General features: G+C 51.9%; 2 protein-coding genes across 3 annotated transcripts; one reads left to right on the top strand and one right to left on the bottom strand.

Moving 5' to 3' along the window:
- Positions 1–11,370: 11,370 nt before the first annotated feature.
- Bloc1s3 (biogenesis of lysosomal organelles complex 1 subunit 3) lies at positions 11,371–13,535 on the bottom strand. Of its 2 annotated transcripts, none has more exons than XM_028893899.2 (2): positions 13,271–13,535; positions 11,371–12,490 (listed from the first exon to the last, which is right to left on the bottom strand). In XM_028893899.2, exon 2 carries the CDS (start codon positions 12,479–12,481, stop codon positions 11,891–11,893), a length of 591 nt encoding a protein of 196 aa, XP_028749732.1. In that variant the 5' UTR covers positions 12,482–12,490; positions 13,271–13,535; the 3' UTR covers positions 11,371–11,890. The 2 variants fall into 2 exon arrangements, with proteins under 2 accessions (XP_028749732.1, XP_028749733.1); XM_028893900.2 differs by lacking the exon at positions 13,271–13,535 and adding an exon at positions 13,076–13,264.
- Positions 13,536–13,696: 161 nt separating this feature from the next.
- On the top strand, positions 13,697–25,650 carry Trappc6a (trafficking protein particle complex 6A). Its single transcript, XM_028893873.1, has 6 exons — positions 13,697–13,855; positions 23,785–23,852; positions 24,005–24,122; positions 24,453–24,536; positions 24,647–24,740; positions 25,356–25,650. Exons 1-6 carry the CDS (start codon positions 13,772–13,774, stop codon positions 25,385–25,387), a joined length of 480 nt encoding a protein of 159 aa, XP_028749706.1. The 5' UTR covers positions 13,697–13,771; the 3' UTR covers positions 25,388–25,650.
- Positions 25,651–25,899: the final 249 nt, after the last annotated feature.

The following is a 25,899-nucleotide window of genomic DNA, read 5'->3' as shown; positions in this document are numbered from 1 at the left end:
TCCAAAGCCAGCCGGGGATAGATGAAGGGCCACGCCAGAGGTTGAGATGGGAGGCCTGTGAGTTGAAGGCCAGCCTGGGGGGGTAGTGACATCCCGTCTCAAAGAAGCAAGTCAAGGGTGTAATTCAGTGACTACACCCTTACCTCAAATCCTCCAGTGAGGGGCTGGGGCCATGGTCAGCAGTAGAGCCCCTGCCTAGAATCCCCCAGAGAGGGGCTGGGGGCGGGGTGTGGCTCAGTGGTAGAGCCTCTGCCTAGAATCCCCCAGTGAGGGGCTGGGGTGTGGCTCAGTGGTAGAGCCCCTGCCTAGAATCCCTCAGTGAGGGGCTGGGGTGTGGCTCAGTGGTGGAGCCCCTGCCTAGAATCCCCCAGTGAGGGGCTGGGGTGTGGCTCAGTGGTAGAGCCCCTGCCTAGAATCCCCCAGTGAGGGGCTGGGGGTGTGGCTCAGTGGTGGAGCCCCTGCCTAGAATCCCCCAGTGAGGGGCTGGGGGCGTGGCTCAGTGGTAGAGCTCCTGCCTAGAATCCCCCAGTGAGGGGCTGGGGGTGTGGCTCAGTGGTGGAGCCCCTGACTAGAATCCCCCAGTGAGGGGCTGGGGTGTGGCTCAGTGGTAGAGCCCCTGCCTAGAATCCCCCAGTGAGGGGCTGGGGTGTGGCTCAGTGGTAGAGCCCCTGCCTAGAATCCCCCAGTGAGGGGCTGGGGGCATGGCTCAGTGGTAGAGCACTTGGGTAACATCGAAATTGTTAGAGGAAATCACAAAACACCAAATGGACAGGGGCTGGAGAGATGGCTCGGTGGTTAAGAGCATTGGCTGCTCTTCCAGAGGACCTGGGGTCAATTCCCAGCACCCACATGACAGCTCACAGCTGTCTGTAACTCCAGTTTCAGGGGATCTGACACCCTTACACAGACATATATGCAGGCAAAACACCAAGGCACATAAAATAAAAATAAATGAATTACTGAAAAAAACCACCAATGGGTAAAGGGTATATTGTGCAGTCTTCTGTGGCCCAAAGGAATGCTGTGTATGAGATTAAAGATTGGAGCCCAGGGCCTGGAGAGAGGCTCAGCGTGTAAAGGCACTGGCCACCAAGTCTTACAACCTGAGTGTGATCCTCGGGTTCACAGGGCAGGAGGAGATAACCCTCACCACTTGTCCTCTGGCCCTCTGAACTACCTTTTGGAGCATCCAACAGGCCAGACGACTGCCATATCCAGGAACTGGGCTGGGCAGACACAAAAAATGTCACCACAAGGGGACCCTCCCCTGAGTGTCCGGCAGCCCCTCCCCAGCCAGCTGTATGCAATTCTGCCCTAAATGCTCGTGGCCTCGGGAGCCGCACATGGCGGCGGGGAAGGACCAGGGGCATGGGGGCTCCCTCTATGCAACCGTGCATCTCTCCGGCTGGGCGCAGACCTTCCAGCGTGGCGGCTGACCACAGCCCCTCACCCCTGCTCTTCAAGGACACCTAACCAAGCCTCTGGTCCCCAGGTGAACTTCAGCAGAATGCGCCTCAGTTTGTTGCTGGGACCTTGGGAGGACGTAGACATTGTTTACAACTCCCCGGAGGAAGAAATTTTAGAAGCACTTCCATGTGTGTGCTTGTATTAAAGAAATAAACAAATAAATGCATACTACAAAAAGGCTGGAGGTGGCCTTCCTGTTCTGATCTAGAATATTCCCCAAACTCTCTATCTGTGGGGAGCTGGGTATGTAACAGAACCCTAAAGACAGCCCCTGAGGTTTGCCCACAGTGCCCCACAGCACACACATGGGGGGGGGGTGTCCTGCCTTTCAGGTCTATAAGCTTAGGTATTGTGGGATGTAGAATCTTTGGTGTTCCGTACTCAGCTGAGGCTGGCCTTGAACTTCTGATTCCCCTGACTCAGCCTTCCAAGTATGGGGACTATAGGCATATACCTCAATGCCTGGTTCTTTTTTTCTTTCTGTACATTTATTTATTATGTATTGTGCACAAACGTCTGAGGTCAGAAACTATTTCTCTCTTTTCAGCATGTGGGTTCCAGGACTCAAACTCCTTTACCCACCAGGAGCCGTCTCACTAGCCCCCACCTTCCGATTTTCTTCTCATTTTAGTCTTATATAATTCCTATTTTCTTAACTTCCTTTTTTTTGACCTCCGGGCTATTTACTTTCCAAATACTTGTGGTGTTTTGAGATATCCTCTTGAATTTGATTTCCGCTGTGGTCAGAGAAAATACTTTGTAATATTTCAATCTTATAAACAATATCTAGGCACAACTTGCCTTTTTGCCCAGCCAACCCTACCCTTTAAATATTTGTGTTACATATTTGTGTGTGTGTGTGTGTGTGAGTGTGTGTGGTGTGTGTGTGTATGTGTGTCTGTGTGTGTGTGTGTGCCCAGTGCACATGGTTCTCTTCCGCCATGTGGGATCGATCGGGGGATGGAACTCGGGTCTGGTGTGCTGGCAGGAACCCTTTCTTACTGAACCATCTGGATGGCCCAATTAAAGATTTTTTTCAAAGCAGGAGACAAAACAGGGCATTCAGACATACCAAAGGTTCAGGACATATCTGCCGTGACAGTCCACGGAATGTCACAGGAAGGCCTGGGGCCAGAGGGAGAGCTACCAGATGGGAATGTGGATCTGCACAGTGAAAAACATAAGCTGGTCTTCGGTCTTCGAATTATCTAAACTTCTTTTGTACAAAATGAACTGTTTACCGAGAAACATGCACCTGGCATGGCGGTGCCAGAGCATCCACCCCAGTACCAAGGGGCTGAGATGGGAGAAAGAGGACGATGCACATTAGTGAGGCACAGAACCTGAGCAGGGAGACTGTGGCCTCAATCTCCTGGGGTTCCCGTGCCGTGTGAATCAGTGTTATTATGTCCCCTGCGGGTCATCTCTGATCAGTCGTAGATGGAGACGAGCTTGTAGGATGTCAGAACCAAGGGCCCCAGTGGGTGAATCACAAGCATGAGGTCCTGAGTTCGAATCCTCCTGGGAACTCACAAAAAGCCAGGCACTGGAAAATCAAACAGTGAAGGGGAAGAGAAATAGGAATCTCACTTACACAACTTAGTAAAACATAGCTCTCTGAACAGATGAAGATAGGTCTCTTCTGTATCCCAGAATCTAATCAATATTTATATGTGTAATTCAGCTATTATTTGGCTTAAAAGGGCTTATTGGGAAATGTTATCATTTTTACTATTTTCTACAGAGAAAATATTTTCCAGTTTCAAATAACCCTGGACTCTTGCATTATAACCTGTTTTTATGTTCAGAAAAATAATAATAAGGCCAGGCACTGGAGGCACCTGTAATCAGTGCTCCTTTGGTAAGACGGGAGGCAGAGGCAGGAGAATTCCCAGGAACTTCTGGGTCAGCTCACCTGGTGTAGGCGACAGTGAACCGGAGACTCTGTCTCAAACAAGGTAGATGGCAAGGATTCAAGGCTGTCCTCTGACCTCTGCACAGGCACTGTGGTACATGTGTGCCTGCACACACACAATCACACACACACACACACACACACACACACACACACACACACACACGCACAGATTTTTTGTTTGTTGTTTGAGATAGGGTTTCCCTGACTGTCCTGGAACTCCTTCTGTAGCCCAGGCTGGCCTTGAACTCACAGAGATGCCCTGGCTCTGCCTCCCTGAGTGCTGGGATTAAAGGCGTGCGCCACCACTGCCCGGCAACGGGGTCTATTATATGTAACCCTCGCTGGCCTGAAACTCCATTCTAGCACATCTCTAATCTCAGCACTCAGAGGTGGGGGCAGAAAGTGCTCTGAGTTCGAGACCAGCCTGGTCTACAGAGCGAGTTCCAGGACAGCCAGGGCTGCACAGAGAAACCCTGTCTCCAATAAGATGTAATGACACCCCCCCCAAATGATATAATACCCCCTAAAACAAACATACAAACAAACAAACCAGCATGGAGCGTTGGCACAGGTCTGTAATCCCAGAAAACAGAAACTCAAGGTTATCCCCAGGGAGTTCCTGGCCAGCTTGGGATACCTGAGACCTAGCCCCTTGCCCACAAAAAAATTTAAAATAAAAATTTAGATCACCCATAAGCTCCAGGTGGCAGTACTGTGCCCCACCCCAGATAAGTAATTTTTGAAAAATTAGAACCGAAGTATATGAAGGGTCAGAACCAGGCTCAGGGCAGACAGGTGTTGGGGCGGCGCATTGTGGAAGGACGCTCACTAAGGACAGTAGATTGTGGAAGGACGCTCACTAAGGACCGTAGTTTGTTACTGTTTCAGTTTAATTCCCACAGTCAACAACATCCCGTCTTCTCAGGATTTCCAATAGAGGGCGGCAGAGAGCCAGGGAGAGGCCGGGGCAGCCAGCACAGTCTCCCATTTTAAGGACAGTTTAACTGGGAACTGGCTTAACCATGCCTTGGGTTAACCATGCATACAGGGTTCACTGTGCAAGCGAGACATGCCTGGTCACTCAAGCCGTCCGGAGAAGACCGGCTCAGACACTGTGCCCACGCGGGAGATTGGCATGGGGCTGTCACCTGCATAGATGGGGGTACCCCAGGGCCTCTGATAGTTCTGTACATAGATCTCCAACTATCAGGTGAGGTCGGCATGCACTTAGCGCTCTTGCTCTGGAGAAGGGATAGAAGGGGAAGGGTGTCAGGCCCTCAGCACCCCCTCTGTCCCCACCTACTACCTACCCGCGGCCCCCCTCCCCTAGACCCAGCTACATTCCTGCATCAACTACAGATTCTGCCTGTTGGCTGGTTCACCCCCAACTTGGACCCAACCAGATCCTGGTTGGAGACACTGTCCAGCCTCAACTTCTATTCTGTGTGTGTGTGTGTGTGTGTGTGTGTGTAAATAGTACATGCACACAGTGTAATCATATGTGCTCATGAGGTTAGAGTAGGTTGCTGACATCCTCTCCTGTGCCCCCCCTCCCCCGCCCCAACTGCCCTTTGCCTTACTGCTTTCAGACCGGGTCCAACTGAACCAGATGTTTGCCTTTCTGCTTGGCTGACTGGCCAACCAGCTCTCGGGATCTACTGTCTTCCCCACCCCCAACGCTAGGGTTACAGGCATATGCAGCTATGTGTGCTGGGGATTGGAACCCAGATATGCATGCTGCTGGAGCAAGTGCTCTTAGCCACTGATCATTTTTCTCAGTCCCTCTCTCCTCTGTTCTTGACCAGCTGAGCACCCTCGTTTTCCCCTACCTCCTGGAGTGGTGGTTCATGCCTATAACCCAGCACTTGGAAGGCTGAGGCAGAAGGATTGCTGAGAATTTGTGGTCAGTTGGGCTCCACAGTGCATTCAGAGTCACCTTAGGCTACATAGTGGTGTATCAGCACCCTGTCTCCAAACAAAACAAACCCTCACCACCTCTTTCCATGAAGCTTACATGTGTGCTAGTGAAGGAAGACAGCTCTAAACAAAATAAATAAACACAAAGTGCAGAGGCAGCTGTCTTAGCCCCTTGTCCTGGGGCTGCGATAAAATGCCTTGATAAAGGGGTTTATCCTGGCCCATGGTTTTGGGGGTGCAATTCATCATGGAGGGAAAGTTGTTGTAGGGGCTTGAAGTAGTTGGTCACATTGCATCCACAATGGGAAGCAGAAAAGGATGAGGGCTTGCTCCACCTGGTCCAGGATCCCAGCCAGGGGATGCTGCCACCCACAGTGGGCAGATATTCCTGCTTCAGGTAAGGAAATGAAGATAACCCCCACAGGTATGCCCAGAGGTGAGTCTCCTGGATGATTCCAGGTTCTGTCAAGTTGACAATCAACCGCAACTCTTAGGGACCTCCACATGCATGCTCCTGTATGTCTTTCTCTTACCATCATGCTTAAAGTCTATATTAAAATTCCTTGGTCGGGCGGTGGTGGCACACACCTTTAATCCCAGCACTTGGGAGGCAGAGGCCGGCAGATCTCTGTGAGTTCGAGGCCAGCCTGGTCTACAGAGAGAGTTCCAGGACAGCCAGAGCTACACAGAGAAACCCTGTCTTGAAAAGCCAAAACAGGAAAAAAAATTCCTTTAATAAGTAGACTGGGAAGATGCCTATGGATGAGGACCTGAGTTCAAGTCCCCAGCACCATTGTAAATCTCGGTGCAGCAAGGCATGCCTGTAAGCTTGGTGCTGGGGGACAGAAGCAGGAGAATCCAGGGGCTGGATGGCTCGTTGATCTAACCAATACAGCACATTCTAGGTTCAGTGAGAGAGAGACCTTGTCTCAAAAACTAAGGTGCCTAGGTGTGGCTGCATGCTCCCATAGCCAAAATCCTGTGGACTGAGGGGCTGGCTGCCCTCCGGCCTTGTCCCAGTTTAGGGAGAGGGGGATCCCCAGGGCTCCCAGCCCAGCCAGTCCAGCAAAATCCCTGAGCTCCAGGCTTGGTGAGAGACTGTCTTAAGTAATAATAGTAACAACAACTAATAACACCACCACCAATAATGTGCAGATTGAGGATGGAATGCTTGTTATGGAATATTATTTTAAGATGTATTACTTTGTTTATGTTGCATTTGTTTAACTCTGTGAAGCTGTGTTACTGTGCCTGTCTAAAACATCTTATGGTCTAATAAAGAGCTGAATGGCCAATAGCAAGGCAGGAGAAAGAAATAGGCAGGGATAGCAGGCAGAGAGAATATATAGAAGGAGAAATCTGGGAGAAAAGAAGAATAAGAAGTAGCCAGAGAAGGAGGAGGACTCCAGGGGCCAGCCACCCAGCTACACAGCCAGCCACGGAGTAAGAGTAAGATTTACATAAGTGGAAGTTGGAGAGAGGGCTCAGAGGTTAAGAGCACTGGCTGCTCTTCCAGAGGACCTGAGTCCAATCCCACCAACCAACCACATGGTGGATCACAACCATCTACAATGAGATCTGGTGCCCTCTTCTGGCCTACAGGCATACAAACAGACAGAGCACTGTATACATAATAAATAAACCTTTAGATTTACAGAAGTAAGAGAACAGGAAAAGCCCAGAGGCAAAAGGTAGACAGGATAATTTAAGGAAAACTGGCAAGAAGCAAGCCAAGCTAAGGCCAGGCATTTATAAGTAAGAAAAGGCCTCTGTGCATTTTTGTGGGAGCTGGGTGGGGGTCTCCCCAAAAGAGCCCAAAACAACAACCCATGCCTATGTCAACCCCATGCTCAAATCTCTCCCCTGGGAGACGACATAATGTCTGCCCCTCTGCTATGGTCCCAGTGGCAAACCAAGACGCGATCCCACCAAAGTTTACCCAGAGGAACCAGAGTTAATTGGGCTCAGTTACGGAGCAGGAGTGACAGTTTCCGAGCAGGAGTCACCCCACTGGAAGGTCTGCAGCAGAGGGGTGATATCAGGCTTCCCCATGGCTGCGTCCATGGAGCCCTCCCTAGTCCTTCCCAGCCTGCATGCTTGTGCCCTCTCCCCGACACAGGCGCAGTTAGGACAGAGCTGCCAACAACTGCTTGGGAGGAGTTGCTGGACACCAGGTGAGGGGCACATGGCCTCCTCGTCTCCTCCTTCTGTGGGGGAAGCCAAAGGTTAAGAAGCCCAGCTGTGGTCGTCTTTTCAAGCAGGCCACAGTGGAGCTTCTGGAGGGGACAGTTAGGCTTGGGGGACAGTCTTGGACACCAGCACCTGTCATATACAGGTCCCTACACACATGAGCACATCTGCACAAACACACAGGCACCCTGCACACACACAGGCATCCTGCACACACACACACACACACACAGGCACCCTGCACACACACACACACAGGCACCACTGCACACACACAGGCACCCCTGCACACACACACACCCTACACACACACACCTGCACACACACAGGCACCCCTGCACACACACATAGGCACCCCTGCGCACACACAGGCACCCTGCACATGCACAGGCATCCCTGCACATGCACAGGCATCCCTGCACACACACAGGCACCCCTGCATACAGCACATAAATGTAGAGAAGAAAGATACTCCATGTTGATCTTCAGTCTGCCCGTGTACATCCATGGGCAAGCACATCTGCACACACACAGCCACACATACATCTCCCCCCGCCCCAGGTTTCTCTGTGTGGCCCTGGCTGTCCTGGAACTCACTCTGTAGACCAGGCTGTCCTAGAACTCAGAGATCTGCCTGCCTCTGCCTCCTGAATGCTGATGTTAAAAGGTGTGTGTCACCACTGCCTGGCAAGAAGAAAAATCTTGAAAGGGGGCAGAGAAATCTTAGAATGTGCTAGATTCTTTCTTTCTTTTGGAGCAGGATGGGTACTGGGAATCGAACCCAGGGCTGCCCACCCTCTAAGCATACACAGTATCTCTGAGCTACTGTCTCACCGCACCCCCCAAATTTCCTTCCATACAAGGTCAGAGAATCTTCATTAAGACAGAGTGACTCAGGGCCGGGTGGTGGTGCATTCCTTTAATTCCAGCATTGGCACTTGAAAGGCAGGCGGATCTCTGAGTTCAAGGCCAGCCTGGTCTACAGAGTGAGATCCAGGACAGACAGGGCTACACAGAGAAACTCCTGTCTTGAGAAATAAAAACAAACAAACAACATGGAGAAAAGACCAGAGCCGAGGAATAAAGTCCCACCGGTAACTGGGAACAGAGATTTCCAGCGTAAAGAGCAGGTTGTGGCCTGAGGTCAGGAGCACAGCTTGCTGGGTGGGAGGCCACCACGATGCCACTTTGGCTGTGTCAGGTGTCTGATGGTGCTGGGGAGAAATACCACTTCAGGGAGGAGCTTGGCGAGTCGGCCGCGTCATCACAGAGCCTGTGACATTTACTGAGGCCTTGGGAGGGCTCTGAGCAGGAGATGGTGTCATAGAGGAGGGAGTGAACTTGAAGATCGAGATCTGGTAAGAGGTTCTGGGACACTCCAAGCAAGGACGGAGGTGGTTTGGGCCGGGGGGTGGTGGTGGTTCAGTAGCAGGGGTGACGAGTCCCCCGATGGGTGATTTGAATGTAGACCTGACAGCACTTACCAGAATCTGTGCACTGGTTGTTCCTTATTTCTTTTTCATGGCTTATCGCCATAGCAAAGAACTTCAAGTGGTGTGAAAGAAGATGCTCAGAGTGAGTAGCTGCGGCTGGAGAGACGGCTCAGTGCTTAGGAGCACTGGCTGCTCTAGGACTCAGCACCCACATGGCAGCCCACAAGGCCCTATGACTCCAGCTCTGGGGAATCTCATGCCCTCTTCTGGCCTCCACGGCACCTTCACCCTTCACTCATGTGCACGAGCACACAGAGACACACACAAATGACACAGCTAAAGATTATAAATACAGCTGGGCGCGGCAGTGTGCATCTTTAATCCCAGCACTCGGGAGGCAGAGGCAGATGAATCTGAGTTCAAGGCCAGCCTGGCCCACAGAACAAGATCCTGGATAGTCAGGGCTACACAGAGAAAATCCTGTCTCCAACCCTAGCCACACACACACACACACACACACACACACACACACACACACACACACGCAAAAAGATTTGTTAAAATAATCTTTCCTTTGAAAACATTTATATGTGTATGGGTTTAGACACACATGTGTCACAGCATGTGTGTGGAGGCCAGAGGGGAGTTTGGAGGCTGGTTCCCTCCCACTATAGGTTCTTAGTTATCAGCCTTGGTGGCAGTCACCTTATCCTATGAGCCGTCTCTCCAGCCTCAACCTTTCCTTTTTTTTTTTTTTGTTTTTTTTTGTTTTTTGAGGCAGGGTTTCTCTCTGTAGTTTGAGCCTTTCCTGGATCTCACTCTGTAGACCAGGCTGGCCTCGAACTCACAGATATCCGCCTGACTCTGCTTCTCCAGGGCTGGGATTAAAGGTGTGCGCCACCATGCCCAGCAGCCTTTCCTCTTTAGAAGTTGCTTTTAGGGACAGTTTGTCAGAGCGACCCAGAGCTAAGGAAATCATGCTGTCCTGTGGACCGGGACCTTTGCGACCCAGAGCTAAGGAAATCATGCTGTCCTGTGGACCGGGACTTTTGCCCGGGCTGTTCTGGGGCCCGCAGCTTCTCCTGAGCCCACTCCTGTTTCACCTACCTCCAGGGCCATCACCTCAGGTCCCTGGGGAGGTCATGTGATCACCCTCTCCCAAGACCAGGCCACCTGGGGCCCATTACACCTCCCCCAAGTGCATGCCATTCTTTAAGACTCTACTCACAGCCGGGCGGTGGTGTCACACGCTTTTAATCCCTGCACTCGGGAGGCAGAGGCAGGCGGATCTCTGTGAGTTCGAGGCCAGTCTGGGCTACAGAGTGAGTTCCAGGAAAGGCTCCAATCCAAAGCTACACAGAGAAACCCTATCTCAAAAAAACCAAAACAATAACAAAAAAAAAAAAAAAAAAAAAAAACCCTCCCCCAAAAAAGACTACTCGGGCTGGAGAGATGGCTCAGAGGTTAAAAGCACCGACTGCTCTTCCAGAGGACCTGAGTTCAATTCCCAGCACCCACATGGTGGCTCACAACCATCTGTAATGAGATCTGGCTCCCTTTTCTGCATACATAATAAATAAATGTTAAAAAAAAAAGAGATGCACTTCAGCATCTATATTTAAAAAGAAAAGACTCTACTCACAGTGCCAAAAATATATCTATAAAGAAGTCAACCCCTAGAACTATTTATAGATGATTTTATTCATGTCTCTCCTACTGGGCGGGGGCTGCAATTGTACCCCAGCAAGGCACCCCTAAAATAAGTGGATTAACTTAATATACTAAGTGTATTATCAAGGCAAACATGAAGGGCCCTGGTTCTCTTTTTTCTATTTTAGTTTTTTAAATTTTATGTGCATTGGTGTTTTGCCTGCATGAATGAATGAGGGCGTTGGATCCCCTGGAACTGGAGTTACAGGCAGTTGTGAGCTGCCATTTGGGTGCTGGGAGTTGAACCCCAGTCCTCTGGAAGAGCAGTTAGTGCTCTTAAGTGCTGAGCCATCTCTCCATCCCTGGGTTCTGATTTTCTAAGAGCTTTACCTTGAGATTTTTATTTATGTGTGTTGGGGGGTGGGGGTATGTGCATCAGCGTGCAGGCACCCATGAAGGCCAGAAGGGGGCGTTGGATAAACTGGCGCTGAGGTTACAGCTGGCTGCGAGCTGCCAACAAGGCGTTGGGAACCACCTAGGGACGGCTCCAAGGGCTGTCAGTGCTGTGACCACCTCTCCAGGGCCCACTTCACCTTCCACAAGCTAGGCAGGTGCCTCTGGGACCCTTCTCTGGAGAAATCTCCAAACCACTCACCCTCGGCTCAGAAGGGGAGACCCCGGAAGTGACTTCATGGCCTCGTCAGAGAGTTTCTCTCCTACCTCTTCATCCCACAAGTCAGCTTGGGACTGGGATAAGGGGAACCAGGCGATAAGACAAAGGAAGTGAAGTCAGGACCCAAACAAGCAAAAATGAAACTTTGATCCTCAGTGCCAGAGGTCAGAATGTCTTGTAGCGACCATAACACCAGGGGGCGCTGCCCCCGACCAAGGCCTAGCTTGGTTCCTACATCTGGCCACCGTGGTCTGCAGGGTGTGTGGGAAGGTCTCCTTGGGTCAGCAGTGGCATCCTTTGAGGATGTAAACTAGAGGGACCCCCACCCCCCACCGTGCGCCCCAGCCCAGACCCAGGGAGGTTTCACGAGAGAAATCAAAGCCCAGCCTAGCCCCAGAGTAAAGCGTGACTGAGGAAATAGACCAGAGTTGATGTCCACAAAACCTGGACCGAGTTTTGGGGCTGGGGAATCCCAGAATTGTGCTACGAATAAAATCAGGCCAAACCAAAGAAAATGCCAGGACTCGGCTCCTGTCGGCACAAACCAAAGGCTACCACGCATTGGGGGCCCGCGGTGATCCGGGATCACGGACAGAGTCGGGTGCGGGGTGGGAGGGTGGGGAGGACACACAGAGTGTCAGCCTAAGCTCTCGATCCCGGGTCCTGCTCCGGCTCGATGCCCGGCACCCCTCGTATGTCCGGCAGCAGGCGACAGCCAGCCACGATGTCCAGGCGCTCGGCGAGCGCGCAGAGGTCCCCGCGAGCCAGGCGCACGCTGTGGGCGGCCGCCAACCCCGTGGCCTGGGCAGCCGCCAGCCTCCCGGCCAGGGCGGCCACATCGCGGCCGGCGCGGCGGTACACGCCGCTCACCGCGGCCGCCACGTCGTGGTCCAGGCGCGTCTGGCTATCGGCCAGGCGGAGCTGCAGGAGCGAGCGCGCGGGCGCCGCGACCGGGGCCTCCTCGGTGCCCCACGTCTCCGCCGCCTCGCGCTGCACCACGAGCGGGGGCAGGTCTCCCGGCGCGGCCGTGGGCTCGGGCTCCGGGTCCGAGTCGGTCTCCGCTGCCTCCCCGGCCACACGGAGCCCCGTGGGGCGGCCGCGCGTCGGGCCCGAGGGACCCAGGTAGAGCTCCTCCTCCTCCGACGAGGACGCAGACAGTTCCGAGTCGGTCTCCGCCGCTTCCCCCGGCACCACCGTCCCCGGTCTCCGCCGCCGACCCTGGGACGACGCCATGGCGCGCAGCTTGGAGAAGAGGAGCGCGGGGACGTGAGGTCCGGAGCACCAGCCCCGCCCACCCCCAGGCAATTCCGGCTCGGCCTCGGTGTCCCCTGGTGTGCGCACGGGTTGGAATTCTGCATCTCGGTATCATTCGTGCGCACATCGGGGAAACCGAGGACCGGCCAAGCAAAGCTTTGGAACTAGGTCCTGCGAGGTGGCTTCAAGGGGAGGAAAAGCGCTTGCAGCCAAGCCCGAGGCCGTGAGTTCGACACCCGCCGCCACACACACACACACACACACACACACACGCACACACACGCACACGCGCACACACACACACACACGCACGCACACATGCACACACACATGCACACGCGCGCACACATGCACACACACATGCACACGCGCGCACACATGCACACACACATGCACACACGCACACACACACACATGCACACACACAGTAAATATAAAGTAACAATAACGCCTTCAATCCCAGCTCTCGGGAGGCAGAGGCAGGCGGACCTCTGTGAGTTCGAGGCCGGCCTGGTCTCCCACAGCCCCAGGCCGTCCAGAACTACACACTGAGTCCCTGTCCCAACATAATACCTGCCAAAGCAACTTTCAAAGAGCTCTGTAACCGGAGTGCCCGGAGTCCTCGGGCACAGCCCACGCCCTCCACCGTCCCCCGGGCAGCTCCCGGGCAGCGCAGGCGCCAGGGAGGCCGGGCACAGAGAGGACGACCGCCCTAGGGGACACGAACGGGGGTCACCGACACCACAGCCCACACCCAGAGGGCCATACCGGGTCTCCGGAGCTCCGAACCCGAGCGATCCGACGCCTGGCGGAAGTGAGGCTGTGGCTCCGCGTAGGGTCACATGATCGAGGTCCGGCCAATGGGAAAGCGTTTGGACACGTCGCTTCCGTGTTCTTATTTTGTTGTCTGTTGCGTTATATATATATATTTTATATATGTTATATTTTGGATAATTCTGTAGGACACATGAATTTTTTATCTTTTATTTTTTTTAAACTGGGACCGTCACTTGAATCAGAGACTCAGCCAATAGGAAGGTCCGAAGACCCGGAAATAGCGAGGGAAGCAAAGTAAGGGCGGAAGACGCTAAGGTGCGGGGCCCACGGAGGGGCTCGGTGGCCCCGCCCCCGCGTTCCCCAGTTTCTGCGCTCACCGCCGGCTGAGGGGGCGGGGCCACAGCAGAGCACCAATCAGGACCGGCTCTGCCCCCTGAGCGGACCAATGGGAGCCGGAAGCGTCGTCCCGGGACGCGGGGCGCGAGGAGGCGCATGGCGGACGCGGTGCTGTTCGAGTTTCTGCACACCGAGATGGTGGCGGAGCTGTGGGCTCCGGACCCAGACCCTGGCTCGAGGGTGAGCGGCACGCCGTGGCCTCGGGGGTGACTTCTCGGTGGAGAAGTGGGGTGCGATCGAGCCTTCCTGGCCGGTCATTGCTGAGGTGTAGTGAGATGACCCGGAGCAAGGCGCTCGGTTCCGGGCCCGAGCCGTTGGTAATTAGGGTAATTGGCTGTCATTAGGCGCGGATGAGGACACGCCTCACCACTCAGTGTGCAGCTCAACATCTTAATCTCCCTGTCCTTCCGTTTCCTCAGAAAAAACGCACCCTGGCAGCACCCCGACTCTTGTGTGCCCGGTGTGAGCCGGTATAAAGTCTGTGCAGATCGCATTACGTCCCAGCACACAGTGGGTGTTGTAGTAAGGCTTTGTTCCAAAAGACCCCACCCGGTGATGTGGAGGGTGTTGCTGGGATCACTGAAGTATTGTCACCCATAATAGTTCCTACCACTTACGTGTCCCTTTGTGCTGTCCTGGGTCTTCCACCCCAGCCCGGGAGGTCAGCCTGACCCTCCGTCTGAGTCATGAACAGGCTGCTTGCACTGAGGTCCTTGCAGAGAGATACTCTGCTCTGTATCACCTTGACTCTTAATAAAGGGTTTACAGATAGCTTTCCGTGAGTCTGCAGAGATGTGAACTTGCCGGCTCCTTCTTCTAGCAGCCCCTCCTGCCGCCCCTGTTTCCCTACTGGGGTCCCACAGCTGACATAATAGAGTTGGTGGGAGTGAGGCCTGAGCATCAGGGCTCAGGAACCTCCCTGACTTTAAACTACATGGCAGCTCTCATGGCTTCCTCTGGATCGTTCTTTGTGGGAGTTCAAGACCTGGTGTAGAGACTGGGCTGCCCTCTTTATTATTTTCTCTCTTTTCGTCCCCGATGCCCCCCACCCCCCTATCCCCTAAGCATGGAGTTCTTGAGGCGGGTTTTCACTGTGTAGCCCAGGCTGGCTTCTGGTGAGCTTCCTGCTTCTCTCTGCCTGGAAAGTGCTGGAATAGGTGTGCAGACTCCAAACTAAACTTCCTCGCTCTCTATTCCTTCTCTGACTCTGGATCAGACTTGGGCCTTCTGTGTCTGATTTGTGTGCTGTGCTCCCAGTGTGGTACAGTCAGCCTCTGCATCCCGGGGTGCGGCACCTGGAGTCAGGGTCTCTCACCTATTCTAGTCCCTAACACGTGACCCTCCTGCCTACACATCCCAAGTGCTGGGGTTGGAAGCACAGATTCTTTTTAATATCATCTATAATGATTATTTACGAACTTTTTATTTCCTAAACAGTATGGTATAACTATATAGCAGTGACATTGTATTAGCATTATAATCATCTAGAAAGGATTTACAGTCTATAAGAAGGCTGGGTGTATAGCTCAATGGAAGAGCTCCTACCTAGAATCCCCCAGTGAGGGGCTGGGGTGTGGCTCAGTGGTAGAGCCCCTGCCTAGAATCCCCCAGTGAGGGGCTGGGGTGTGGCTCAGTGGTGGAGCCCCTGCCTAGAATCCCCCAGTGAGGGGCTGGGGTGTGGCTCAGTGGTAGAGCCCCTGCCTAGAATCCCCCAGTGAGGGGCTGGGGTGTGGCTCAGTGGTAGAGCCCCTGCCTAGAATCCCCCAGTGAGGGTCTAGGTTCCATCCTCAGCACAACAAAATAAAGCAAGGTCTGTGGAGGAGTGTGTGGGCTTTTGCACACACTCCGTCTCATCAGAAGGACTTGCAGTCTATCTGGGGAGGTTAAGTGGTCAGGTCTTAGAACAGCGCCTGAGGCAGACAACTTACCTTGGTTTTCAGGACTGGGGTTTTGGAAGGAGGTCCTTGTTTGGGAAGCTGCACAGTCTCTGGGGACAGTGGAAACAGAAACTCAGTCCCTCAGCTCCAGAACTGTCTGGGGTAGGGATCTGCCTGACCCAGCTGCTCTTGGCTGTGTACAGTGTGTCGCTTCTCCCGGTGCTGACCACATCTTTCCCCGCGTCCTTTGTGTACTGCACCTCCTGTTCTTTCTAACTGCTGAATGGCCAGGCTCCGTCTGTTCACAGGGGCAATAGAGCCCTGCTTTGTCTCCTCCAGGAGAGCAAGAGACTCACAATGGCAAAGCTCTGCCATCTCCGTGTCTGGTGAGACACCTGTGGTGCCGGCTTCTCCTCTGACCATCTTTCCTGCCCTGTCCCTGCTTTCTGTTGTCTCCTCACTGTAGTCAGATTTTCTTTGGGCTGTCAGCTCAGCTCACAAAGGCTGGCCTTAGCTTAGGCTTGTTTTTGTTTTTTGGGTTTTTTTTTTTTTTTTTTTTTGAGACAGGGTTTCTCTGTGTAGTTTTGGTGCCTGTCCTGGATCTCACTCTATAGTCCAGGCTGGCCTCGAACTCACAGAGATCCACCTGCCTCTGCCTCCCGAGTGCTGGGATTAAAGGTGTGTGCCACCACCGCCCGGCTTAGGCTTGTTTTTAACTAGCTCTTATAACTTAAATTAACCCATTTCTATTCATCTGTGTTCTGCCACATTAACACCTGCCCTGCTTCCTCCATGTCTCCTTGAGTGCTACGGGCCACAGGAATATGAAATAGAGATTCAGCTGTATATGATAAAGCTATACCTAGAAGGATCAAGGAATCCTTCTGGAGGGGAAGTCAAATATCAAGGAGCATTTTGTGTTACTCGGCTTTTTAATATATCAGCTGTTTCCTGCTATGGATTTCTTGTGCGTTCATAACTTCCCCAAGAACTTTTAACAGTGTATTCTACCTGAAATTCTTCCCTAGCATTCTAGGTTAGAAATGGCAAATAGTCTCTCTCCTAACATAGGTAAACACCCTTCCAGAGACACTGCCTAGGAGACAGGCACATAGCTTTGTGTCTTGTGCAAATGAAGCTCAGACCCTCCTCTCTCCCAGCCTAAATGGCATTCCAGAGCAGTTGACTCAGAACAAAAGGATTTTTTGCATACCAGGTGCAATGTAGCTTTGAGACAGGTTTCCTAGCGAAGTTACCCCGCCCTGCTGGTATATGGCAGTTTTATTTTAGTGACTTATAGAATCTTTTATCTAACCACCTGTAAGATTGTAGTGTGAGCACATTTATGATAGACTCATACATTTCACCTAACCACTTATAAAAATGTATTTTGAGCACGTAAGTTCCCTTTCTGACTTATTCCAGGCCTTATCGACTCACCTCTATTCACTCCCCTTTTGGGTTGCAGATGAAGCTGGCTATCAGGGCTCTGGTAGGGAGCTTGGAAGCTTTGCTTAGTATTGTAAGAGTCAGGCTGCTGGTGAGACAGAGACCAGTGCCGGGAGAGAGAGGGGAAGGAGCCAAGATGGAAAAGAATGAGGATGAAGAGGTCGGGGCAGAAAAGAGAGCTGTGAGAGGACAGGGGAGAAGGGACCAGACCCAGAGGAGCTAAATATAAGCATAGGATTGAAGCTGTGTAGATAGACTTTAATCTCAGGGGAATAAAGGAGATGGATGACAGAGCTCAGCATACTTAGATTCTTTTCCCTCGGATTACCTCTGGCCATTCATAGCGCCTTCACCAGGACTCTGAGAGAAATCTCAGGGCAGTACCCCTGAGGAAATTTCAATGCCCGAGTATCCTCTGCACCTCAATTATCTCCTCCTACTTCCTCTCTCTGCCTGGAAGTCCCGCCTATACCTCCTCTGTAGCTATTGGCCATTCAGCTCTTTATTGAACCAATCACAGCAATATATCTTCACACAGTGTACAAACATCCCACAACATTTCCCCCTTTTTGTCTAAGTAAAAAAAAAAGAAAGGTTTTAACTCTTAACATAGTAAAATTATATACAATGAGAACAATTATCAGGTAAGAATTACATTCACAATGTTCAGTTCATTTATATTTTGAATATTCAGAGAAAATACTCTATTATCTATCTTATCTTGATGAATTTAAAGTTTTATATCTAAACCATTTTCTATCATAACTTTCCATCCTACAACTATCTTTTAGATCTCAAAACATTTTTTTTTTTTTTGGTTTTTCGAGACAGGGTTTCTCTGTGTAGCTTTGCGCCTTTCCTGGAACTCACTTGGTAGACCAGGCTGGCCTCGAACTCACTGAGATCCGCCTGCCTCTCCTTCCCGAGTGCTGGGATTAAAGGCGTGCGCCACCACCGCCCGGCTCAAAACATTTTTTAGATAAACAATTTAAGCTTTTATGTCTCTCAAACTTAAACACTTTATATCTCTCTTTTTTTTTAAAGATTTATTTATTTATTATGTATACAGTGTTCTGCCTGCATATATCCCTGCAGGCCAGAAGAGGGTGCCAAATCTCATTACAGATGGTTGTGAGCCACCATGTGGGTGCTGGGAATTGAACCCGGGTCCTCTGGGAGAGCAGCCAGTGTTCTTAACCTCTGAGCCCTCTCTCCAGCCCTGTATCTCTTATGTAAGCCTTTTTTTCTGAATTTGTTAACAATGAAAACTGTAACTCTCTAGTCTTCAACCCCATCAGAGACCCAAGAAGGATATAATATTACTTGAGTAAACAGGAAGTGCAGAGCAAACAAGATACATAACTATAGAAATGACAGACATCTGGCTGTCTGGACATCTGCCTCTGCACCATTGGGCACCATCTTCAGCCTGCAGACCCTGAATATCTGACAGACTCCTGTGGACTTCCCTACCGTGTCTTGGCAAAGTCTGGCAGTCACCTTTGTGTCCTGCTGGTCCAGTTTGGACAGTAACTGTCAGCGGTTGAGGCAAGGGCAGTTTCTACGCCCAATGACTAATTTTGCCCCAGTGAAAACAAGCTCCATATGGAGGTTCTTCGATGCCCATGATCATTTTATGGCATAAATTGGTGCTACTATGAGCAGATATGTCTCACTGTCATGAAAAGCCTTATGTTACTAAACCATTTTAAATGTCATATGCTTTACATCTCTGAAGTATTTGAAGAACACCTGTCTATATAAAATATATCTCTATTTGACCTCGAAAACTTACTTAACATGTCTACAAGTTTGATTGTTATAGATGACTAACTACTAACCTGTATTTCTTAATTGTCGTGAATGGTTTATAATAATTTTTTTGGTTTTTTGAGACAGGGTTTCTCCATTGCCCTGGCTGTACTGGAACTCACTCTGTAGACCAGACTGGCCTCAAACTCACAGAAAGCTGCCTGCCTCTGCCTTCCAAGTACTAGGATTAAAGGCATGGGCCACTACCACCCAGCATTATAATAATAATTTTTAAGGACTAGAACTTTATGTTGCATTTTTAAATGACCTACATAGGTACAATACCTTAAACATAAGTAGAAACATATATACATAAACAAAAATAACCTTAAATTTGTATCAATATACAAAAACATCTTAAACAAGAATAGGAGCATATATACAATATAACAAAACTAACCCTAAATTTGTATCAATATACAAAAATTCATACCAATGTAAAGTATCTGAGACTAGTAGTTGCTTTTTTAGTTTGAAAGTAGATTCAATAATCTACCCTTTTATCCTATCATTTCTATAACCCCTCTTTTTCTTTTCAGACTGAGATCCCTGAATCTGATCTCCTTTGTCAGCTTTTCCCAGACCATTACCAATAACAACTTGTAACCAACCCCCCCAAATGATGACAAACATCTATAACCCACCAAATGACCAAAAACCACCCACTCCACCTCTTGGGAATGTGGGCATCGTGTTCTCTAGACTGTTTCCTGTTGTTTGGGGTGATGGCATCTTTATGGGACCCTGAGACAATGGTGATAATGGCCAAGTCTTGGGAGAGCTAACTGTTGTCCCGTCGCATTGGTGGGAAAGTGCAGGGCTTATCTGAAGTCCTGGCTGGACAGTCTGTGAGGCTGGACCATCTCAGCTAGCATCTTTGAAGTTGTTGTGGATGTAGAGTTTTGAGGAAACTGCAACAGATTCTGAGATCCAGCATTCTGAGAGGCTGGATCGCCTGGGCTGCTTGTCTTCACTGATGTCTCGTCCTTTTATTCTGAAAACAGAAACTTTCAAAGGTAACACATACATCTGCATTAGCACAAGTGTGGAATGTGTGGTGTGCACGTCAGTTAAAGATGATTTTTTGTTCTATGTTTGAGCAGATAAAAGGCATCTGTCAACTTTATAAGTCCGTTTGGCCTGCATAACCAAACTGTAATATAAATCTCCATCCATGCCGTATGAAAGTATGGCATGTATAATAAGTCACGAGGACTCTGTAGCCAACAATATTTATCATGTCTCATCCAGTCTCAAAGCTGTTCCCATTTCGAGGGATCAGCATATCTGTCACCTGTCTTGGAGTCTTTCTTGGTTCTTTTTTTATGTCTGTGGCCAAGATTTTCAAGGGGCACTTCCTCAATCAAATTTGATCTTTATTAATTTTGAAGAGCCATAACTTTTTGTTTCCTGTGGAAACAAAGCCATAACCTCTCCCTCAACACAAGATATTTTTTTTACTTCCATTTTGAAGACATTCTTAAACTATATAGGTTGGTTTAATGTAGCAGTTTCCATAATCCAATGTCTCTCAGCAGCTATTATTTTGTGTACATAAGCATTAAAAAAATTCAAATTTAACAAAGCACCATTTAAGGTCCAAACTCCCTGTTTTAAAATATTTTCCATCCTTATGTGGCTTTTTAAAATATTACTTTACCTCTTTAAAGATTTTACTTTTGTATTTTTAAACTATTTTTCCTATGACTGTATATGTCTATATCTTTCTTTTCCCAGCACCTAAGCACCTTTTCAAGAATACTACACCTTTTTAGCAGTTTTCTGTGTCTGGACCTGGCTTTCGGTGGGTCTGTTGTCTTCTCGGACCGTGAGACCAATCTTAAACTGTTAGTCGGTGGTTAGCCTGGCTCCACCCCCCTCGGTTCCCCGAGAGACTAGCCTCGTGCCAGCGGGTGTCTGCCAGAGGCGCATTTACAGCCCCAGCTCTGGGAAGTTGTGGAGTCCACTTTCCAGAGTCCCGGCAAGCAGAGAGGCCCAGGCAGCAATTGCGATTGGGGCGGTGCTGGCTGCTGTGACTTTTCTTTTTGTGTGGGCGCCAAATGTCTTTCTCTGTCCCATCAGCCAGCTCCCAAATAATGACACGGAGACTTTTTTTTTTTTTTTTTGGTTTTTCGAGACAGGGTTTCTCTGTGTAGCTTTGCGCCTTTCCTGGAACTCGCTTTGGAGACCAGGCTGGCCTCGAACTCACAGAGATCCTACATGGAGACTTTTTATGAATTATAAAAGCTTGGGCTTAGTTTAGGCTTGTTTTCAACCAGCTCTTATCACTTAAATGGGCCCATTTCTATTAAATTGGTTCTATCATGTACAGCCCATCCTGCTTCCTCTGTGTCTCCGAGCATCCTCCACGCACGCCTCTATTATCTCCTTATGTCCTCTCTGCCCAGAAGTCCCGCCTACACCTCCTGTCTGACTATTGGCCGATCAGCTCTTTATTAAATCAGTCACAGCAATATGTCTTCAGTGTACAACTATCCCACAACACCTCACCCCTGAATCCGTGACCCAGCCACTCCGGTCTGTTCAGGTCAGCAGCGACTTAATTGACCCTTGCCCAGGGACAGGCCGAGGGAAGCCAGAGTGACAACAGCCGTGTCTGTCACCATCACTGAGTGGGTATGGCCTTGAGCCTCATTGCACATGTGGGTAACTGAGGCCACTGTATCTAGGTCACACATCCAGGATTTCCATCCCTGGGAGTGTGACGTTTGTGAAAGGAAAACTTGAGCTTGCTAGCGACCCCTCTGACCCCTCTCCGATCCCAGCTCGGCTGGTGGGCCCGCCCTGTGTCTGCAACCAGGAAGCCTGAGCTACAGAGGGGTGGACGTTCCTTGTAACCCTAGGGACTCCTGAGCAGGGACACATTTATTCCTTAACAGTAGAGTTGGCTCTGCCTCCAGGAATTGAGGGGAACAGTGGCCACCAGGGTCCCCAGGCTGGCCAACCACCGGACTATTCTAGGTTCTGGAGCTTTGGAACATAGCCACCTCCTTTACAGGGGTCTGCTCCAGGTAATGGCCAGAGGCTAGCACCTCTTTTGATGGACACAGATGCACACCCCATGTGCAGTGTGCCAGAGTAAGGCTTAAGAGGTTGATTTGTGGTTTGAATGCCCCTGGCCCCTTCCCTCACCGCTAAGGATCCCAGGGGACTGCTGCTAAGGCGACCTTCCTTTCATGCAAAAAGAAACTGAGGCACAGACATTCTGTGCCACCCCACCTCCCTGGTCCCTCCACATTCGGGAAGTGTGAGGGTGCAGTATCAGCCCAAGGGTGACAGATGTGACAGGATCTCCCACATGCCACCCTGTAGGTCAGCAGCATCTCTCTCTTCTGCCATGTATGATCCGCCACCAAGGCCTCTCTTCCTAGGCTGTGCCGGAGGAAGCCAGCAGAGCCCCGTCTCTCCCCCCCCCCCCCCCCCCCGTGGGAAGGTGTGTCATCTCTGCCCGTTTGGGTGAGGCCTGGCTGCTCAGTGGTGTGTTCTTGCTACATTTATTTATTTTGTAAGGAGCAGGCCATGGCATGAGTGTGAAGCTCACACACAGCTTCTTGGTTTTGAAACAGTCTTGCTCTGCAGACCAGGCTGGCCTCGAACTCAGATCCGTCTGCCTCTGCCTCCCGAGTGCTGGGATTAAAGGCGTGTGCCGCTGTACCTGGTCAGAGAACAGCTACAGGTAGTCAGTTCCCTCCTTCCCTGTGAGACCCCAGGACGTAACTCAGGTCGTCAGTCTTGGCATCCAGCACCTTACCCACTGAGCTATTCTGCTGGATTGGCTTGCTTTGATGTTCCGTTTTGTTTTTATTCTTTATATTTTGTTTTTGTTTTGTTTTGAGACAAGGTCTCTCTATTATGTAGCTCTGGCTATCCTGGAACTCACTATGTGGACCAGGCTGGCCCTGAACTCACAGAGATCCACCCACCTCTGCCTGCAGAGTGCTGGGATTAAAGGTGTGTACTGTTGCTGGGTGGTGGAGTTTGAGGCCAGCCTGGGCTACAGAGTGAGTTCCAGGACAGCCAGGGCTACACAGAGAAACCCTGTCTCAAAAAAAAAAAAGAAAAGGGTGAAAGGGTGTGCACTTTCATGCCCAGCTTTTGGGGGGCGGCGTCTGAGACAGGGTCTCCGGATATAGCCCAGCTGGCCTCAGGTTTGTGATTCTTGTGCCTCTGCCCCCCAAGTGCTGGGTTCATAGGTGGCACTGCCATGCCTGGCTAAGACCTGGATTTGAAACGTAGATGCCCTTCACCCAGGCCCCCTGCACTGAGCTGGCACGTGATTTGGTGTGTTGAGGTGAGATTGGATACAAGGTCTCAAGCACCCCTTCCTGCTGAGCCTCGCCTCTAACTCTCTTCTGTAACTGTGGGAGACGGCCTCGGTTACGGCCTTGGTTAGCCCAGGCTGGTTTCAGCTCACTGTGGTTGAGGATGACCCCATGCTCCTGGTCCTCACACCTCTGCTCCCCAAATTTGGGGACTATAGGAGTACCCCACCACACCTGCCTTGAATTTTTTTCTCAAGATAGGGTTCGGCCAAGTTGCCCACACTGGCCATGAATGTACTCTGTAGTTCAGGCGCACGGTTGACCTTCCCGCCTCAGCCTTCCATGACGGGTCTACAGTGGCCTAGGGCAGCTTCTTAACCCTTCGGAGCCTGGTTCCACCCCTGGAGTGCAGCCTGCCTTGGCTCCCCAAGATTGAGCACCTGGAACAGCATGCCTGCTCAGCCCAACCCCCCTTCTCCGGTTGGGTGTTTGTGCCAGCCACTGATGACCTAGGTGAACTTGGCAGCTAGGCCCCAACCTCACATGGGACAGACAAGAGGGCTGGGCTCAGGGACTCTACCTGGTCAGAAGACCAGGATCAGCTAGAAGGATCTGGAAGCTGAGCTTTCCTGGCCAAGGAGAGAAACCTGCGCAGCGTCCCCTGAGCCTCCCTTTCCTGGCCTTCTAGGGAAAGAAGAAGAGCCTGTCGGTCCTGGAGGGCCTGGGCTTCCGCGTGGGCCAGGCTCTGGGTGAGAGGTGAGAGGCGGCCCCACCTGCCTTCCGCTGCTGCCGGGAGGGTGGGCAGGCCTGATGCTGGGGTTCCTGCTGTCAAGACCCAGGGCGGGGAAGGTTTCGTGGGCCCACGCAGGTACTGGCTGGGCCTGGCTTCATTCCACATCCTCATCCAGGCTGCCCCGGGAGACACTGGCCTTTAGAGAGGAGCTGGATGCTCTCAAGTTCCTGTGCAAAGACCTGTGGGCTGCCATGTTCCAAAAGCACATGGATGGACTCCGCACCAACCACCAGGTGGGTGTGCGAGCTGGCCTGGCTCAGCCCCAGCACCTGGCCTTCAGGTTGGGGGCAGTGGCGACCCCACAAGAGAATGCCACGCCCCCCTGCCTGTCAGGAGTGAGCCCTCCCCAGGCAGCTGGTGGCCTCGACATGATGATTCTTGTCCCAGGCCGTGGTAGTCCCCGTGAACACCCACGTCACACCCACTCCCTGGCACTGCCATGGCCCAGGGCATCGGCCTCTCCTGGCACTCCTGGGTACCCAGGCCCCTCAGCTCTGCAGGATTGGGTACTGGGGTCCTTCCCTCGTCGGTGCCCAGCCCCGTCCCCTCTTTTCTGTCACCAGGGGACCTACGTGCTGCAGGACAACAGCTTCCCCCTCCTCGTCACCATGGGCTCGGGGTCACAGTATCTAGAGGAAGCTCCCAAGGTACTGGGGGCGGTACAGGACACGCCTATCTGCCCACCCCCTGCTAGGCCTCTCCTGGGGCTCGGGCCTGGCCTCCCCTCTTCCCACAGTGGTCTGTGTCCCCATCCTAGTTCCTGGCCTTCACCTGCGGCCTTCTGTGCGGCGCCCTCCATACGCTGGGCTTCCAGAGCCTGGTCACCGCCTCTGTGGCTGCCCTGCCCGCCTGTAAGTCACTGGGGGAGGGGTGCTTTGCATCCCTTAACTGTGGTGTAGGCTTTGGGGCTTCCCCATCCCTGATGGGTCCCTCATCAGTGTTGGGAAGGGGAACCAGATTATCAAACCACATCTGACATGGAATTTGAGGCCCAGAGACCACTAACGTGAGCACATCCGTGTACCCAGTTTGTGTCCCTGGGGTGCCTCTAAGGGTAGAGGTTAGCATAGGACCCAGTGGGACATCTTAGACACCCTGGTCAGGCTCCCAAAGGCTTTGAGGGGTGGCAACTCACCGCCCATCTGCTGTTATCGTGACCCCATAGGGCACTGCTGGGCCTGAGCCCTGCCCCCCCAGTGAGCAGCTGCCACCCCCTCCTTGGCACTGTGGGGACCTGCAGTGAATGAGCAGGATATGTCAGGAGCTCAGGCCAGCCCTCCTGCCTCCTACATGTTCAGCCACCCGTCTCTGGGCTCCTCCATGATCTGGGATGCAGGCCAGTTGGGTGGGGGTGGTAACCCCGCGACCCACTCCAAGGCGCCCCAGGCTGTTGGTTCAGGTGAACAGCCAGCCTGCTGACAGGCTTCCTGTCCCAGCCCCAGTTCAGGGTGGCCCTTCCCTTCCAGGTAAGTTCCAGGTGGTGATCCAGAAGTCCTGAGGACCCCAGGCCTGCCCTGCCTGACCCCAGCCTCAGGAGACTGGTACCTTGGCCCCGTCCAGCTGGTCACCTTTGCAGGTGGCTTTGAAGCTGGAGTTCACAGGCTCTGAGGTGATCGCGTGCTTCAGATGAGGGAATGGAAGGAACTGGAGGGTCCCAGGAGGCAAAACCGTCCAGTGACTCCAGGATGGGCATGGAGGGACATTAAGGCCTCCGTCACCTGGATGGCGAGAGCTCAATAAAGTTCTTTACGTGGGAACAGACCTGTGCAGTGACTGTCGCACATCCCTCTGCACCCACCCCACCCTGAACACCTGGCCCCGCTCACGGGCTCTGCCAGCCAGCAAGTCTGGGGCTGCCCTCGGCCCAGCAGGGCCCGGCGAACGCAGCCTCACCCTGGACTCTGCACCCAGGATTGCAGACTGAGGTGGGGCTGAGACCCCAGTGGAAGGAGCAAGGGCCACTGGCTCTTTGTTAATTATGTGTACGTCTGCCGAATCCAGTCCTCCGCG

Source organism: Peromyscus leucopus, chromosome 1 (assembly GCF_004664715.2).
Source record: "Peromyscus leucopus breed LL Stock chromosome 1, UCI_PerLeu_2.1, whole genome shotgun sequence".
NCBI classification, from domain to species: domain Eukaryota; kingdom Metazoa; phylum Chordata; class Mammalia; order Rodentia; family Cricetidae; genus Peromyscus; species Peromyscus leucopus.
This window is presented reverse-complemented; position numbering and strand designations above follow the sequence as displayed.

Bases quoted from the DNA above. Each gene is read 5' to 3' on its own strand.
- Bloc1s3 (XM_028893899.2), bottom strand. From the start codon at position 12,481: ATGGCGTCGTCCCAGGGTCGGCGGCGGAGACCGGGGACGGTGGTGCCG.
- Trappc6a (XM_028893873.1), top strand. From the start codon at position 13,772: ATGGCGGACGCGGTGCTGTTCGAGTTTCTGCACACCGAGATGGTGGCG. The intron at 23,853-24,004 runs GTGAGAGGCGGC...ATCCTCATCCAG, and splicing joins GGCCAGGCTCTGGGTGAGAG to GCTGCCCCGGGAGACACTGG. The intron at 24,123-24,452 runs GTGGGTGTGCGA...TTCTGTCACCAG, and splicing joins GACTCCGCACCAACCACCAG to GGGACCTACGTGCTGCAGGA.